The sequence below is a fragment of the Limanda limanda genome, chromosome 6 (genome assembly GCF_963576545.1).
Source record: "Limanda limanda chromosome 6, fLimLim1.1, whole genome shotgun sequence".
Classification (NCBI taxonomy): domain Eukaryota; kingdom Metazoa; phylum Chordata; class Actinopteri; order Pleuronectiformes; family Pleuronectidae; genus Limanda; species Limanda limanda.
The window spans coordinates 2,118,678-2,138,166 of NC_083641.1; the positions used below are offsets into that span (position 1 = coordinate 2,118,678).

The following is a 19,489-nucleotide window of genomic DNA, read 5'->3' on the forward strand; positions in this document are numbered from 1 at the left end:
GCTGTGACCCACGCGGACGCTCCTCCACTGCGCATCTGTTCTACCGGAGAACACATGCTCCCCTCACAGGCAGACCGGATGCACACTGTGGGTTTGGTAACATTTAAAGACACTATCCACATTCCTCATAATTATACTGATTTCATTCCATATGATTGAATCGAATACTTAGCGCAGTGAGTTGTGTAAATAGTGGCACTACTTAATGAGGGGAAATATTATTAGCACATTAATCCAGGAGCAGTGTTCCACTTGAGCGTCTTTAAGACAATTTAGTGCCAGTTTCCAAGACTGACATCTTCTAAATCATAATTTCACCAGATTTCCTGCAGAAACTGTGCATGATGGGATTTTGAAGAAAAAAACTCTCTAATCCCTTTTTCTGCAAATTCATGACAGACTGACATGTTTTATCCATTACTGATCTGTTCGATGGGTACAGCAGTCCAACATTTTTGACAAGGGTCCTGCGAAATCACAACGGAGAGTTTAGATCGATGCGCGTGATATAGACAACAAGAAACTAGAGAGTGAAACTGAAAAGCGACTGTTTTCACGGATTATTTTTCCCCTCTCTAGGACCGAGTCATTCAATGAGATAATTAGAACATTTAGTGGTCAACGATAAGCAACTGTTGCTTCTTGAAACACCAGATAACATATCCACATGGTCCGTATGTCACTTTGCTCATCTCACATTCAACACGTGGGAGGACGGAGCTTTTATTTTTGATTCAGGTATAACAACTTCTCATGATCTGTGATTTCACACTTTGAAATACGAAGGACTGACTCTCTTGCGCTCCCTCTTCCTCTCTCCTGCAGTGCGGAACTCAACCCTCCTTTCATAAGACGTCAAAGTTGCGGCAAAGCCGGATCTTACTTGGCCCTATCGGTCCTCTCCGTGCCACATGGAACCTTTACTGGAGCTCCAGCGCCACCCAAAGGACGACTGTGGCGCAGGCACGAAGGCGAGGGAGCAGGGGGAGTGCGGAGAGCCTGTTGCGCAGCTCGGTACAGTGTGTGTGTGTGTGTGTGTGTGTGTGTGTGTGTGTGTGTGTGTGTGTGTGTGTGTGTGTGTGCTCAAGACCTTGCCTCTGCATCTGTGTGACAAAGAGAGTATAGGAAAAAAATCGAGATCCACTTCTTGTGATTGTAGAAAAACAACAGCCATGCTGCAATTTATCTGTAACTGTTGGTATTTCATTCTCAAAATTATTTTTTAAATGTGAGATAAAGTGACGGTAGATAGTCTATCTATCTATCTATCTATCTATCTATCTATCTATCTATCTATCTATCTATCTATCTATCTATCTATCTATCTATCTATCTATCTATCTATCTATCTATCTATCTATCTATCTATCTATCTATCTATCTATCTATCTATCTATCTATCTATCTATCTATCTATCTATCTATCTATCTATCTATCTATCTATCTATCTATCTATCTATCTATCTATCTATCTATCTATCTATCTATCTATCTATCAAAATATATATATATATATCATTCCTTGTTTAGATGAGCCTTCACAGCTGACCAGCAGACCATAAATCCCAGATCCAATCAGCTAAATAACCTGCTCTCAGGCACAAACCAAAATATTGCTGGTTACTGCAAAGTGAAATATACTGGTGAGAAGCCATTTCAAGAGTAGACCCAAGCTGAGGGATGATGCTATAACCTCTGCTTCACGGAACCAAGAACAACTTAGAGCATCAGGCCAGTGAAGCGAGTTATGTGAGTGAAGCCAGTAGTGAAACAATCCTCTGACTTAACAGACCTTGATAGAGATCCAGGCTCTTTGTGCTGAGGCTGCAGATAAGAAGGAGGTTTTGATTGAGTCCCTGCTGGTTCATCTTCTTGGATTCCTAGAAAGAAGATGAGGACAAATGGCACCGTAGCGGCCTGGCTGAGCAGAGGAGCAGCAGAGTGCTTTGACCCGGGATCAGGACCAGCTGGAGAGCCACCGTCTCCAGGGGCAAGGGGAGATGTACTGTCCCCTCAGGGCTTCAGGACAAGGGCCAGCTGCAGGCTCTGTTGTGGGGCTGAAGCAGGAGAGCTGTGATGGACGGAATAACTCCTCTGGAGCAGGAGACGCAGTACAAACACGTTAGGGGAGCCATGACAGGTAAAAAGACTCTTGGTTCCAACCGAATGAAAGAAAACAACAAGCAGGAGGAAGACGCCTTCCAACATATCCCTGGTCATTAGAGACATGTTTAACTTTTTATTTTCAACTGTGGTTTCAAACTTTTCAGGTTAAACATACACACCCTCCCAATTTGGTGGCCTACTTAAGCTGCACAAATACCAGTCCCTTTGCTTGCCCTGCTGCTGCTTCGTCTCTATTGCTGCTGGTTGATTCAGCAGCTTCACTACCCAGCATCCACCAGTAGGCTCCGACAGGGGGTTTAAAGAGATTTGCTCATCACTCACTATCATATTAATGTAATCATATCATGGGGAGTGATGAGGTCAGATCCGAGACATCAAATACTAACAATGTTATGCTGTAATAAGCAGTTCAAATGTGAGTCGTCTGACTGAACTGACACTCATCAAGAAAATAAACAATGTATCTCCCAAAATATTAATTTATTCCTTTACTATATACAAACAAAAACGATAAGAGATGCTTTAGTAGTTTTAGTTGGATTTTAGTCACATGATGGAAGGTGATGGTGTACAGTATATGCATCATGACATTTGTATACTTAGGTCATATGATCTACTGAAGGTGACCATGAAATGTGTTTGAATGAATATTAGCAGTTCCTTTTTACATTGTGGTCAGGATGCTTGTTTCAATTGATTTAACTTTTATAATGAAATGAATATTTTGAAAAATCTGTTCAGACTTACTATGAAAATAGAAATGTGTAGAGAAAAGAGTCACTGTCCTTGACCACCACCTGCTCTCTACCCATAAAAGTAACCTCAACACCAGACAAAAGAGACAACCCTTCCTCCTGCATCTCCTCTCAAGCTTTGAGCATCGCTCCACCAGACGATGTATAAATGGGTCTTGACAGGCTATGGGTAGAGGATGAGAGCAGACCCCTCATCTTAAATGAGCCAGAGCCCAAAGAGAGTCAAAATCAATTTCATGAACTCCAAACCCCAGCAGATGTCCAAAATAATTACCACAATCTGTCGGTCAAAGATACAAAGAGGTGATCTTTACTAATGGATAGTTCAAGTCATCAAACCCAGTCACATGGAAGCTCAGTTAACACTGCAGAGACTGGACGATAAACTTATAACACAAGCTTGAATCGAATTGTATACTTTATATATATATTTTTTTATTTTATTTCAAATGACTGCATGTGGGAGCTTTATGTTTGAAATCATAAGTTTATGTTTGCAATCAAAAATATAAAAATGACATCATCGAAGAGCTTTGGAAGTTTTATATATATATAAGCTTTCAGTATGGGCTTTACATGCCCAGAGCTAGAGATGGGCAGACGCTACTCTCATGTGTTTACACTAAATATAAATATGAAGCCACAGGGGATTAGCTCAGATCTCAAAGAGTGGAAACAGATAAAAACCTGTCCGGCTCACTCCAGAATATCCTATGCTTTTTGATTTGTACGCAAACAGAAGTAGTGAGTATATGGGGAAATTGACATGCTGGAAATAATTCTAGGCAACATCCGTCACCATGAGATAGAAGCAGCACCAACTCCTTGTCCTTTATCCGTATTAACAGTCGTCTTCCCATCTTACTCTCAGCAAGAAATCGTGTTTGTGTGTTTCCCAAAATGCAGAATTCCTACTTCACATTTGCTTGGGGTCACCAATGCAGCTAAAAGTGCATCCTGCAACATTCATGTTTCATCATGAGACTCTAAAAAACTAAAGAAAACTATGGATCAACATATTTGACAACACTGAACTTTTCAGATAAATTGAAGAATTTAATAAATTTATTAATTTCTTTCTTTCACTTCTTACACTAAACATACAGTTTAAAAAAAACAATTTGATTCGCTGAAAATGTATTTTAACAAAATTCACCAAGAAAGGGATCTTACATCAGCAGTGCATAAGCCAGCAGCGTACTGAGGAGGACACTGAGCAGAGCCGCTGAACCATGAGCCCTGTTCCTGATGTTATTATTGGTGGTGGTTTCTCCCTGGCAGTGCCTCAGGTCTGCGCCCACACAGGCAGCGTAGGCCATGGCGTGAGCGATGTAGTTCTGCTCATGGACGCCCTGGAAGAGGTGGGCCATGGGTCCACGGGCGAGCACCGCCACATCCTCTCCACTATGGGTGGCCGACTCTGTGGGCACCGCGGACAGCTGGACGTAGTCCTTGGTTTCTGGAAGACGCAGACAAATCACATCACACTCTTTTTGCCGTGTTTGTTCAGGAATACCAACAAGTGTTTTTACATCACATCCAAACTTTGCCTGCCTTTCAAATATGGACAACGCAGCAGGAGATCCTTCTGGTCTGGTAGACTAATAATAACAAGAAAACCTCCGATGGATGGCATTTGGGTTCATCACTACCAGCGTTGGCCGTTAATGTCAAAAGCTCTTGATGCTTGCCAGCACCTTCCACATGCATGGCTACTCCTTTTTATCTTCATATAATATGAATATTTTTTGTTATGATCAGTTTTGTATCTGTCATGTGTTAGAAAACACGCTGGCTCGCTGTGAATCCTCCGGAGATTCTCCTGCTGTATCCTCAAATGGCCTCATCCAGGCATTGTGTGTAGAGTTTATTATGGGGCTGACAGGAGAAACTCCACAGAAAGTTCTTACTTTACAGCAACTCCAGATAATGTCAGGAGAATATTTGGAGGGGGGCTTAAAGCAGCTTTATTTACATATATACAACCAATTATGATGTTACCTTAACTGAACTGTCATTTTCTTTTGCGGCTTATAAAAATATTCATGAAAATGAAATCACAAAAATGTCTGCGAAAGATAAAGTGGAAGTAGTTCTGAGTAAAAATTTGACAGTGTTATGATTCTAAAAACAGAATTGTGAATTAATGACTGTTGAAAGAATTCTGTAACAGGTCGAAGGGTTTGATTAACGAAATTATGTGATATTCTTGTGATGAAAGTGAAGAAACAATGAATCCATCTTACTGGTGTTGACATTGCGAATATCAGGCCGTGTGCCATTGGTGATTTTGTGTCCAGGTCCGTTGCCGTACATCAGTGTGGTATAAGGCAGCATGTCTTTAGCCCACAGTGGGGATTTACCTGGAGAATGCACAAAGCAGATCACACCTTATCTTTGAGTTATCACTTCCCTTTTACTGTTGTTTCTCTTTGCTTCTACACACACACACACACACACACACACACACACACACACACACACACACACACACACACACACACACACACACACACACACACACACACACACACACACACACACACGTAGGTGAGGCCTATGGATCCCCAGGGGGCTGCAGGAGGTCTAGTGCTTGTTGAGTATCTCAGTGTTTCTCCCCAGATGAGCCATTAGCCTCATGAGTCTTCCTGCTGATGAAGAGCTCAGGGTTTCACAAGCACATTAATCACTGCTGCACCGCTGGGAGGAGGAGGAGGAGTAGGAAGAGGAGGAGGAAGAAGAGGAGGAGGAGAGTAAATAAGGACAGAAAAGAAAGAGCAGAAAAGGGGAAATTGTAGGAGGTAAGACAAATGCATAATCAATATTGCCTGTGAAGGCAGATAATGATATACTGTATTTGGAATGAATGGGTGAATCTTTTATGTGAAAAGTTTGCTGGTTAAAGGTCAATATTTGACTTATACCTCAATTAAAACCCATGTGCTTATTTGACTGTTAAACACCAAATGCTCTTTAGGAGCATTTCTAATAAATTAGTTCCTTATAGAGTGCTGCCCCAGTAATCTGCAGAATTTAATCATACTTACCGCCCTCACTTACTCATTCAAAGAATCTTCTGAGCCATGAAAGTGGCTGGATAGAAATTTTCCTACAAAACCCATATGCTGTAAAGATTTGTAATCTTCATATGGCCAAATTAACTGTGCTTAAAGAGGTTGTCCAAACAGAGAAGGTGGTAGAAGGAGGGGGGGGCGGGGAGAAAGCGAGGGACTGAAATAGAGAGGTGAGGAACAGAAAGGCTGCTGGCTGTATTTGTTTACACCGGCTGTAATTGCAGGGGAGAGAAAGCAGAGGAAATGTCAAGCTGCTTGTGGAAGAGACACACTGAAGCTGAGAGGAAGCTGCCAATGCATGCACACAAAAACACACAAAAACACACAAACTCATACCCACGTATATACAAAATGTCCCTTTGGGTATGGAGGAATGAAAGAGGAATAAATGGAGATTTTATGCTATGTGGGGAAAGATTTAACAACTAAATTGGGACTAAAGTCAGTTTATATTACCCAGAATGCTTTGTCCTCGAAACGGGTATCCATTGAAGGTAAATGGGTGGGAGTGGTCAGCCATCACTAAGGTGAGAGTTTCGTGCTCTTTGGTGAGTTCGAGGCCCTTGGCAATAGCGTCGTCAAAGGCAACCGTCTCATGCAGGGCCATGTACGCCTGGCCAGCGTGGTGAGCCTGGTCGATACGCCCACCTGACCGCAGAGGGGGGAGGGTCAAAGATGATGACAGGTGATGTTATGGCTTCTTATACTGTTTGGTACTTTATGTGACAGAGAAGACTATTCTATGACCATTTCCCTCAAAAGTAAAAAAAAAAGGCTGAGTTTTGAAAGATAACTATGAGTTTAATCAAACCAGATACGACCCATTCATTTTTCTAATTTTTCCCTATTTATTAATAAAGACTCAGTGAGATGAGCATTTATTTTAAATCAAATTATTATGCATACAAGCCTACACTCTCTCTCCTGGTGTCTGATGATTATGTAGAAATAAAAAATCTATAAAAAAAATAATGTGATTCAGGGCCTCATTAAAAAATCATTCTGTAAACACTAGGGCTGTCAAAGTTAAAGCGTTAATCTATGAGATTATTGTGACCTAGATTAATGCGATAAAAAAATTTTTAACGAAGTTAACGCAGCTTTGTTTACATCCGGTGTGCGGAAGAAAATTCAGCTCCTCGAGCAAGCTGCCAGCGTCGCGCTTCAAACACAGCCCGTCAAATGATAAGTCCCGTCTGAATGAAAGCACAGCAAACTGCACAAGGACAGCAAGAAGAGTTGCTAGTTCAAGATGTTGCCACCCGGTGGAATTCTGCCTTGGAGGTTATCAAACGGATCCAGCGAAACAAGGGTCCGCTCGCTGCTACCCTGGCTCAGCGCTGGCTGAACTATATTTCTTTTATTTTGCCGTGTCTTATTTTGAAGGCCCACAGCAGGAACTTCTGGGGATTAGTGTAGCAGCGCACCCTTTATTATCTCAGAAGCAGATTCCCCCGGTCTGAGTGAGTTGTGTTGCTCTGTCTGTAAGTGTTTTAGTTAGTTTCTAATGGTTATTTTAGTGCATGAAACTGGTTTAGTAATATGCAACTTTTCTTTTGTAGATAACTGTGACTGTGTCCCGTTATATGTTACAGAAAATAAAGTTAAACTGTTTCACTAAGCCTGAGTCAAGTGAAGTGAAGGAAGAACGCAGCAGTGCAAACAGAGACCGTCACACAGGCAACTCCACTCTTTCCGTCCTCTCATGTGCATTTTTTTAATCTTCCTCGAACTGTGTGTGTGTTTGTGCGCATGTTCGTGTGTGTAGTCCTACTCTGCGCTGCTGAAGCGCCGCGCAGCGCCAATAATATCACATACTTTTGCTGTTATCAGCCTGCAGTAAAAACCGCATTTAATCATTTTTTTCAAGCATATACTTACTTGTTGCTCCAACATTAACTGCAACAGCGTCCCAACGTTTGTATTTTTGCCTCATATGTGCTGAGGATCATACAGCTCACTTTACTTCTCCACTTCAATTATTAATTTAATGTCATCCATCTTCAAGAACTTCTCCGCTGTTCGCTCCGTTCAATGTCGGGTGTGGAGGGTAAATTACGTATTCTCCACTCAAGCCTATGTGGAGAATACGTATTCGTAATGGTGTCTCAAATACACCTTTTTTTTTTACCTTTTACTAATCTGGATGTTTCACTGAAGAAAGAAGCAGTGTTATTGTTTCCAAGGACACTGTTGTTTTTAAATATTTTTTTTTACACAATTTATCATACATGATATTTAACGACCTGGCTGCCACTTTATAGGTAGGTGTTATAGGCCTGAGTCTCTTCGAAAACACAGCATTGTGTAAAATACAGGCTGTCTGAAGTGATTACTCGTTAATTCATTAGATTTAGTCTTTAGAAGAAAAACAAACTTTTAATCGCGATTAATCGCGATTAATGAATTTCAAAATGTGAGATTAATTAGTAATTTTTTTTTAATCTATTGACAGCCCTAGTAAACACACTTAAGTGAAACTGTAGAGCTGGGACCTGAGACTTGGATCAGACTGAATTCACAAAGATAGTGGTTTTACACTTGACTGGGAATTAGCTACAGTGAAATTGAGTATTTGACGCTTGAAGACTTGGGCTGAGGTTTTAGGGAAAAACCCCTCAGTCAAATTCAGAAATTGACAGGCAGGCCTTTTATTATTACACACAATGAAGACAATTTAGTTATTTTTTATAAATAAAAATATGCATAAGAAAACTTATCAACAGCTTGACATTTTTGACAGTATTTAGACATCTGTCCTCACAGATTTGGAATGTTAAGAATACCCTTGGAACAGGTTTGACCTGTTGACTGACTTAAGCCTTAACTTTCACTTGTCACATATGACCAGGGACTGTAATCTGACTTGTGCCTACAGAGTTGACATGGACTCATGATACAATCAAAAGGCGTTGAAAATAAAGCCTCCTGTTACCTTGATTAATAATAAGTTATAAGTTTAAGTTTAAGTCAAGTTTGGTGCATAGCCTATACATCCAATGCAGGGCCTTTTTGAGACCTATTTAAAAATGCATTTCCTTCACATGGTTAGAGGTAAGTAAGCATCCTATTTCATATTTAATTTATTCTAAAAGATATCTCTTGGAATAGACATACATTTTGAAAGGAGTACTTGTTCACTGAACTTTTCTCACTTTAGCAGATTCCTCCAGCACCTGTCCTCTTCCTCCATTTCACTGGAGAGTGAACGAAGCTGTGGTTAATAACTTGTGTTCTCAGTGAGCCGTCAGTGATTGGGTGCACCATATGCCTGCTTCTATTTATACTCTGGCCTGTTATTTTAAAGTCATTGTCAAGACACTGTCACATTACAGAGTCCCCAGGCATCTGCCTCAGACCGAAGGGGAGATGCACGAGGTGGCTGTGTGGAATTAAACACGTCGGCCAACCACACTCCACTAAAACACACACACACACACACACACTGCGGCAAACCCATTGAGCTGCATGCAGAATCAATGTCAAGTCAGTGGCCCTACTGTAGGTAACTTGACGTATTCTGGAGGCTGTTGCTGTGCAGCAGAAACCATGAGGATAGCCTCAAAGGACCCAGTAGAGACAATAAAGACACTATTTTATAAGACACCTTTTGATGTTTTAGCAAAGCCATCACAGTTGAATATGTTTATAGCTTTTAGCCGAACCTTAATCTACCAAGGGGGTTTATTATCCAATGTTTATTTGATAAATTAATTGGTGGTTATGTGTGGAAGGTGGTTGAAGCTCTTATCCTCACCCTCCACTAGCAGGAAGAAGCCATTCGGGTTTTTCTGCAGGATGCGGATTGCCTTTTCTGTGGTCTCAACAATGGACGGGTCCATGCTTGGGTCCCTCTCCATCTCGAAGCGCAGGTCCCCAGGTTCAAACAGAGCTGGGGGGGAGAGAAAGATCAAATAAAGAGGAACCAAAAAATACAGTATATCCACTTTATCAGCCCACAGTGGAGGTGCAGCAGATAGGAGAAACCCATCCTCCCACCAATATCATTATTTTCAGCACACACTCAGTCCAGAAACTGGATGATGATTGAAGCTGCAGTACTTCTCCTCCGTACCATCACACACCACAATGAGGTCACTGAGTTCCCTGACATGATACATCCAACAGTAGATGCAGTGGGCAAGCAGCTGATTTAAATGTTGGAGTATTTAGCTGCTATAGAACCAGATGTGAATATTGGACATTCAGATTTGTAAGAAGGACACAGAATTAAACCTTGACATTAACAGCATTCTCATGCCATATGTTACAATATCTGCTGGACGTGGAAATAAATATCTTTTCCCCTGCAAATCTGCCATGATAACAGTGTTTGAGCTAATGTTAAAGTTGAAAAGCTAAATCAATCTAATAAACAAACAAAATGATCTACTGCAAGTCAATAGGGAGCGGTAAGTCATGTTTTTCATGTATTTCATGTATTTATTTACTCAAAACCATGATCACATGGTGTGAAGCACAAACAGAACATACGGGAACAAATCAATGGCACGTGGCTGGACAAAGGGAGGACATTCTTTTAATAAAGCCTCCAGTGTACAAACAACTTCTGGCACGTCCCAATGTAATAAAGAATTCATTAAAAATGTACTGCATTTTATTGTGGGATTGTTTGCGGAAAATAATGTGGATGGACAATTACATTTTTCTTCCATGGTGTAATTTTTGTGAATGAATTTGTGTGAATGTTGTTGCTCCTTGAAAACATTATGTAGGTCAGGTACAGTTTGAAAGAAAACGCGAGTAGTGTATTCAAGACTGTGAGTAAATCAAGGACAGTCAATACCTCTCTGTTGTAAAGACAAGAATATGAGAAAACTCACCCATGAGGTAGTCTGTGGTTTCAGGGTCGACGGCATCAAAATCTGTTCTATTCCACACATAGTGGGCTGTCTGCATACAACACACAGGATATACACACTTTCACACTGAGTGGGAGGAAGACACATCGTTTTTCTAAGCTGCTCAAGTAACAGTCTGCTATACATTCATCCAACTGGTTCTCAACTGACTGTTTTTGTGAATGTAAATTAATGTGTAGACTTTTAAAATCCACATAGTACCACTGTCAACTTAATTAAAGAGTGTTACACTCTTTACCAGGTGGTGGTCTCACAGATATTGTACTGTATTTCAGACTTAATGTGGAAATTGTGCTTATTAAGGATGGTAACATATAGAATAGGTTATTTACGTATTCCTGCCACTGTACAGATTGCTGCAATGTACTTGCTTTTCTAGGATTCTTTGAACTTATCATCAGTCTGCTCGTTCTCATAGCTCTTGGGTCCCTGGTGCCCTCAGCAGCAAGTCTGCACATCGACTCCCAGCCAGACACATATATACTGCATTGCCAAACTCTCTCAAAACCAGTACATCTGTCCCTGGGATACACACAGCCTGCTCACCATGCTAACTCGCTGCTAGCCGACTTGCAGGCCCATTGAGAGGGTCTGTAGTGAGTGAACCTTTAAAATAAGTTTTAACGACTGTGACACACTGAGAAACAGAGAAACAATGCAGTGTCCGCTTACAAAGATAAAGTCCATTGAATGTTATGTGATTTTACAACTTGCTACCTTCCATTACATTATTTTATAATTTCTGAACTTGTCTTAGACTTCTCTTTGAAGCTGATGCTGTAACTCTGTGTCTGGATAAAAAGAGCTACCTTCCCAGTTTTCATGCTCTGCCACTCATTGATGAGGTTGCGTCCATCTTTTCTCTTGCCCCTGGAGGAGAAAGCATTGGGATACTCTGGGTCCTTGGTGCCCCTGGGGGTCATGTACTTTCTGCCGCCACCAATGATCACCTGGAAACACAATCACAGACACAAACACACATTTACTTGTTCACTTTAACACGCCTCACACCAAGTGGAATTTCCATTAGAAGGATGTGAGGGCAGAGCTTCTCACATCGATGTCTGTGTTATTGAGGAGCTGAGCGGCGATGTCGGTGCAGCCGTCCCTTTTGGCGGCCTCGGGCATGTCAGCGTCACTGTACCACTTCCTGCTGGCGCTGTGGGCATAGCTGGTGGCTGGGGTGGCATGTTGCACACGTGTGGTTGTGACGATACCAACAGACTTGCCTACAAGACACATTTATTTCATGTTTAATGTGCAGCGGCTTTAAATGGGTCTGAGTGTGCAAAACATGAGCTCTATGATGTACCAGATATATAATCATCTTGGTAAATATTCAGAATACATCATTTAGGATTAAGAGGCATCTCTTTACCAAGAATCTGACTGATTAGATGAGGCGTCCTTTTCCAAAAACTGATTATCAGTAGAACTTCATTGATGTAGTGACCCCCTCTGGTGATTACATTTAATAAATTTGTGGGGAAATATAAAAATTAAATTGATTCAGTCTCAGATAATCATTTTAATTTAAGAGAAACAATTCCCTGGCTTGTTTTTACTTCTTCAAAATAATCACAATCATCTTTCTGATGGCAGGGCGAGCAAAATGGCTACTTCCATGCAAAGAAAACAACACAAAAAAAACGCAAAGGCTCATGTAGACATTGTGATTTCACTTGTTATCTTCAGTGTGTAGGTTGCCAGCTTGGGGGCTGTTGTTTTACGCAGTGAAATATATTCCCCATGCCTTGTTTGCCACAATTCTTTAATAAAGTTGTTATTTTCCTTTGTGAGGGTGGGAGGTGTGTTTCTCTGTAGATCTCTGCAGCTCTCGGGGGAGTTCACAACTGAAATCCACACCAGTGACTACATGGTCAGGCAGAGCAGCTGGTGATAAGTAAAGGAGTCTTTAAAAGAAAAGCTGGGTTATCTGCCAAAATGCACTGCACTTGTAAGCTGAAAAGGCTCAGATTTGTCTCTAGGATTTTTAAAGTGTAAAAGTGAAAAAGGGCCGGAAGAAGAACCTAACCAGGTCCTGACCAGGAGTGAGACATCTTCACTCCGGACTCTGAAGTTGAATTTATATTCCATGAGGCAAACTGAAGATCAGAGGCAGTGAGTGGGAATTATAATTTCAGTGAAGTTAGTTCATGTGAAGTCAAATATATAGGCTGTGAACAAAAAACCTCATAATGATAAAGAAAAGATTGGTTCAAGTACCGAGAGTTAATAAAGAAAAACTACCAAGTGTACTTCCCCAGCGGAGATACCCCCCCTCAATAAAACACACAGTAATCAGCCCAATGTTGAAGGTACACAGGTCGACGCAAAACAACAAGCACGATTAGCTGATCAGTTGATTAGTGAACTGACATAAGTTATCTGTAACAGTGAAATAATCTATAAATAATTTAAAGCAAGGGTTGGTGATCCTGGAAGAGCTACAAAGAGCAGCCTACACCAAACTGAAAATACTAAAGTGATACATCCCACCCCCTCACATCGGCCCTCTTGTCAAAGCTACTCCCGAAAACACATGTACGTGCACTGACAACTGCTAGAAGCCGAATTCTCCATGACTCACTCCCTGACTTCGGACTATCATCTCTGCACACCAGCCAGTGATTCAGTCCAAATAAAACGATTAGTTGTGTTTATTACAGTCCTCCGAGGCCACAGACATGTTTTCTTTTTTTTCTCAGATGACTTTATTTATTTATGGTTATCAGGAAGTGAAGAAGATTTCAACAAATAAGATAAAAGGTGTTTGAGAAAAAACTTACCAACCCTATTTTAGTCAAATGTCAAATTAAAATGGTTAAGAATATTATGTGTAGTTCCTTTAGTTTAGGACAGTTAGACTGTATCTGAACTGGGGGGTTGGCAACGGTACAAAACTGGGTGGAAATTACTATTGGTACAATGGCTGATTTATAACAGAAATGATATTGATAAAAGCAATTTGCTATTAATGTCAAGGTCAAACAAGAATAAACAGTTTAGATAAATGAAAGTTTTTAATGACTTTATGATTTGGATCATTAAACCTGGTTTGACAATATTAAACCTTAAGGTTGTTATTCACAATACCGACAAGGCCACTTTCAAAGTCTAACTGCCTGTGTGAAACAGACTCCTTCATTTCTAAATCAGGTCATTCAAACCACATTATTTCAGATCAAGGACTATTTTAATACACATGCTGTGACTTATTCTCCTCCAGACTTTAAAGGTTCACTGTTTTTATTCTGTGTGTTTTGTGTTAAGGCAGCAATTTCCTGTATCCAATACAATTTTCTCCCAAGGGAGACAAACCTTGAACCTTTAACATCAGAGAACTAGCGCTCAGTGTGAAACCAGCATTTACAGCTGGAACTGGTTCCGCTCATTCCGCCTGTATGATAACATGACAGAATTATCATAATAATGAATAATGCACAGAGCAGCTGGATGAAAGATGAGAGATCATTACTCAGAGCGATGCATCTTTTAGAGTTATTACTGTATATATCCAAAATCTGAAGACCTGATAAACTATGGTTAGATATAAGTCACTTTCCATTGCTGAACATTTGGCAGGTTGTTAATCTGGACACTTTCGCTCTGAATAGAAAATCATCCACTTTGTCCCTCAAATCAGTCAGTCAGTCAGTCAGTCAGTCAGTCAGTCAGTCAGTCCGTCTGTCTGTCAGTCAGTCCGTCTGTCAGTCAGTCAGTCCGTCAGTCAGTCAGTCAGTCAGTCAGTCAGTCAGTCAGTCAGTCAGTCAGTCAGTCAGTCCGTCTGTCTGTCTGTCTGTCAGTCTGTCAGTGACAGTGATCATTGGCACAGGCTGCTCAGATAACCTATGATGATTGTGAAGAGTGTGTGATGATACATTTCATAATGTTGTCATCTACGTCTCTTTATTTGTCAGATATCAGGATACTCACTAATCAGCTGCACTCTTTACCCTAGAAACTCCCAAAACCGTGTTGTGGACTCAACCACTTCACCCACTATCCCTTTAACTCTAATCTTTAAAAGCCAGTTGGGAAAGTGAGGACTGGCCAAAATGTTCCCACCTCAGTTCTATGCTCGATGGTCCTCACAAATATATAAATACAAACACACACACACACACACACACACACACACACACACACACACACACAGCTGGTGTCAATCTCTGGAGCTGAGCTAGGGTCAGGGCCATTGCACTGTGCGTATGTGTGTGTGTATTATGAGATATCCACGACCGTTGATAATAGAGGAACACGATAAGAGTGCGCTTTCTGTGCACGATGTCCTCCTGCAGTGTAACCTGCGGCTGCAGACTGTCACTCCAGCCCCTGTAACAGCGCTGTGATGAGGGACTGCAGCTCACAGCAGAGCACTCAGCTGTAGAATTAGGTTTTGTATTGGGGTTTTCTTTGTCAGGAGCCAAAAGTAAAATGTGATACAGTTGGGCCTGCTCTTCAAGACTCACAAAAATCCTGTTTGTTATTTGCTTCGATCACAGAACTGTCTGAAGTCATCCTTCATGCAATCCCCCCTGTACTGTTTAGCAGAGGTTTGTAGGAGCAGTTCTCAACATCGGTCTGATAAATATGCTGTTGAGCTTTTTTCTGCAAGATGATCAACAACCTGTGTAGCGGATGTTGTCCCACCCACACTTTGATCCATTTTTCTGTCTGTGTCCCGGGATGATGATGAGCCCATTCTTATCCCATTAACAAAGCTCTGACCGACTCTGAGTTTTGCGATGTGCATTTAGACGGTCTGGAGCCAGGCCAATGCTCCATGATTCAAAAACAAGTCTTTTTTTAAAGGCCATATATTCCTTTGGCTGACATCACAGGGCAGTTCAGAATGACTCACCACCAAATTTAATAGCTGTTACTATTCGTAAAATAACGATTAGTAACAGCTTCATGTTAATGCCACATTTATCATCAATCGAAAATGTGTCTTCCGTCTGAAAATGTCTTGTCTTATCCATAACAAACTATACAAGAAACAAAGGTTATCATTGTGACTCAAAAGTCACTATTTCAAATCACAGGGGTGGGAATGAATCATGCTCCCTTCTGTCTTGCTCTTTTGACTCTAGCACACTCTTTTATTTGTTTGTTTAAACACTCTTAAATATTGTCCGGTGTTATCCTTACCTGCATCTTTGGCCCACTTTAGAATGGACGTGACCTCGTTGCCCTTCTGAGTCCTGCAGGCTCCGTTGCGAGCTGCTGCGTTCACTCCTAAGGTGTTCAGGTTGGTTTTCACTCCACACAGATACGCTGTGGCTGTGGCTGCACTGTCTGCAATCTGGAAGTCCACACTATAGGTCTGCACACACACACACACACAAACACACAAACGCACACACGCACGCACACACACACACACACACACACACACACACACACACACACACACACACACACACACACACACACACACACACACACACACACACACAAGTATGAGTTGAGTACTGTTGGACAAAATACATTTAAACATTAATGTTCTCAGTTTGGGAAGTAGCTCCTCCTCCAAAAAATCTTAAGAGAAAAGAATAAAAAGAGAATATAATTAGCAAATGAGGCGAAAGCACTGTAATCTATCAAGTAAATGGAACAATAATAATAAACTGCAAATTAATCTTCTAAATATCTGCTTACATTTTAATATTAATTGTATTTCAATACACAGCTCTTTATGTAAAGATGGGACACATTCAGTTCATGGTCTGAGGGGAGCAGGTGTCTATGAGACCAGATTTTAAGCTAAACCCTGTGACTTGACCATATGACAAATCTGTGAGTGCACCCATGGGAGACTTCTGCAAACAGTAGGTTAATGTCTTTGATGATATTAATGAATGGATATGAAAGATGAAAGCACTTATACTTGTACAGTACACTACACTACATTGTGTGTGTGTGTGTGTGTGTGTGTGTGTGTGTGTGTGTGTGTGTGTGAGAGTGTGTGTGTGTGTGTGTGTGTGTGTGTGTGTGTGTGTGTGTGTGTGTGTGTGTGTGTGTGTGTGTGTGTGTGTGTGTGCGTGTGTGTACTTTAGCCAATCCCACGCTGGGGAAGGTGTCCATGGTCATCACAGTCTCCTCTCCTGTCTGGTTCTGCAGCTGTCCCTTGAGGATACGAGCCGCTGTGTAAGTTGTGATTCCCATCCCTGAGGCACAGACATAAATTAACAAGGGAAAGGAAGCAGTGGGGACAGGTGGCAAAATTTCCTCAAAAAAGAGGTTCAGGCAATTCCTGATTCTGATTGTCTTAACTTCTCCGCCAAGCAAGGCTGTCTGGTGTTAATATTGTGAGGATGACCGTGTTGTGTAACTTACCATCTCCGAGGTAGAGCAGGATATTTCTAGCAACGTTGGTGTTGAGCTTCCTGTCCAAAGCTGACTGCAACGTCTTCCGTGCCTTTGACCTCCAGAACTCTGGATTCTCCTCTTCAACTATAGCCACATACACAAATCCCACTGGTGTGAGTCCAAAAATAAAAATGTATTGGTTTTATCGCTATGAATTGTGTTCATATGTTGTTATTTTAAAAGCCAAAATAGTCAAACCTAATTTTGAGGGAGGATTTGCCTGAGCAACTGGAATGTCACTCAGTATAGCACCAAAGTCTCACAGTCATAAATATCAGTTCCCTAAGTGTGCCTGGTTTTCTCATCAAGATCCATGAATTATTCTTTGTTAAAAATGTTGAAAAATACCCAACTCGCATTTTAAAGAAACAGAGAATAAATTCCCAGACCCACCCTTCAACGAAGCTTCTTTGTAATCTGTTGAGTCATCTTTGAGTAACCCTGCAAACCAAGAAACCTGGACAAACTTAACACCATTTGAGTTTGTATGACAACTGAAGGCTACCACAGGTAGTATGAGGTGAGGGGTATTCAGCTGCAACATGCAACTTCACCACTCAATAATTCTACACACTGAACCTTTAAAGCAAGAACGTGACAAATTCAGAGAATCAAAGAGATGCTCTATATCACACAGACATCCGAGCGAGTAGAACTAATAACCTTGCAGAGCGCCCTTTGTTCAGGCCTCAGGGACCAGAGTGTATTTATTATCATATTTGTTTGTATCAGCAACTGTCATATACACATGCTTCCTTATCTACTACAGTGTAGTTGTATATTTTAATGCAGTGCTCTACTAACAAGCGGTTAGTGCTGACAGCAGCCAGTTACACAACTATGTGAGTACTGAGTCTGCTTAAAAGCTTTGAAGCCCCTCACAGAAAATGATGACAAAATGATTAAATGATTACAAAGGATGTAAAGAAAGGTGGAAGCTGAGGATCAATGTGAAGAGTAGGAGACAACGACATGAGGGAGAAAGACAAAGCACAAAGAGATGGAAAGATCAAGTTTTAAAACAGGTCATAGAAGAATAGAAAAGAAGGTGAGCACCATACATCAATATCAACATTATTAGGCCAATGTGAAACCTAAATGTGCCAGATTGTGTGAAAGCAAGCGAAACAAGTACACTGTCAGCAGATGAAAGTTAAGATCTGAAAGTTGTGAATAATCAGTTCAAAAGTTGACAAGTACTGAGTGAGACCAGCTGCAGTTTCAGTGAGTTTACGCTATTAAGGATTAAGAGAAATAAATATATACATAAATACCTGAATAGAAGCATAAATGCTGGATGAGCAAAACTTTTTTTGTTTCCCTTAAGTTTGCGGAAGAAAGTAGAAGATGGAACCTCACAAGAATTGCCCAAAACAAGGAGCTAAAGAAAAATAACTTAATAAAAATGAAAGTACACGTTTTAGAGCTAGCTCACCATCTAACAGAATAAAGCTAGCTTCTCTCTTTTTGTCCCTTACCTTTGGCCCAGGATGATGCGAATGCCACCAGCAGAAAAAGAGCTAAAATGGCCCCTTTTGTCGACTCCATGGCCAAGTTCGGGCTGGAGATGAGCTCCTCTGTCCTTCCTAACAATCAGCTCCTCGACTGAAGTAATGCTCGTCTCCAATCGCACCAGCTGCCAATCATTGTAATGGCATGTCATAAATGCATAATGGTCCTACAGGCCTTTAGCAAATTTATGACCAGTGACTGAAAAAACTTGTCTCGTGTTTGGGTTAGAGCTGCAAGTAGGTGGAAAAAGGGATATAAAAATACAAGGGTAGCTAAATAACTAGAAGAGTAAATAGAGCTGAGATTTGTCCGCTTCATAGAATAAATGGTATTTGACAAATAATTTAAATCTGAGAAATGAATTTTTAAGAGTTTGAAAAGAGTTAAAGCTTTACAGATAGGCTTTCATGATAGTGTTTTTTTAGAGCATTATTTATGACACTGAGCGAGAGAGCTAGAAAAGGCAGTGAACGCACCAAATGGAAAGAGCGAGCGTGTTTTTGTGATTTCTAATCATAATTGGGCTTTATCTGTCAGATAATGCAGTGGGAGATAGAGTTATGTAAGCCACAAAGACAGAGTCCACCGGGACTGAGCTGAATGGCACAAACACACACAGCCATCTATTTTCCAATGAGCACATGGGCCAGAGAAGAGCGTTTGCATCAGCAGTCACGTTTTTTGTTTGATTGCTCGTCCTAAATGTCCCCATCACTGTCAGCGAGTGGAGAGAACGTAACATGGCAACTGACGTGTTTTACT

The 19,489-nt window shown here is 41.0% G+C and overlaps 1 protein-coding gene across 1 annotated transcript; it reads right to left on the reverse strand.

Moving 5' to 3' along the window:
* Positions 1–4,057: 4,057 nt before the first annotated feature.
* alp3 (alkaline phosphatase 3) lies at positions 4,058–18,763 on the reverse strand. Its single transcript, XM_061073405.1, has 11 exons — positions 18,694–18,763; positions 17,183–17,299; positions 16,898–17,013; positions 15,995–16,169; positions 11,897–12,069; positions 11,650–11,790; positions 10,802–10,871; positions 9,715–9,849; positions 6,414–6,605; positions 5,163–5,246; positions 4,058–4,167 (listed from the first exon to the last, which is right to left on the reverse strand). Exons 1-11 carry the CDS (start codon positions 18,761–18,763, stop codon positions 4,058–4,060), a joined length of 1,383 nt encoding a protein of 460 aa, XP_060929388.1.
* Positions 18,764–19,489: the final 726 nt, after the last annotated feature.

Excerpts from the sequence above, each read along its gene's own strand:
- alp3 (XM_061073405.1), bottom strand. The coding sequence starts at position 18,763 with ATGGAGTCGACAAAAGGGGCCATTTTAGCTCTTTTTCTGCTGGTGGCA. Across the intron at positions 17,300-18,693 it reads CGCATCATCCTGGGCCAAAG|TTGAAGAGGAGAATCCAGAG; the intron begins GTAAGGGACAAA and ends ATGTGGCTATAG. Across the intron at positions 16,170-16,897 it reads CCAGCGTGGGATTGGCTAAA|ACCTATAGTGTGGACTTCCA; the intron begins GTACACACACGC and ends GTGTGTGTGCAG.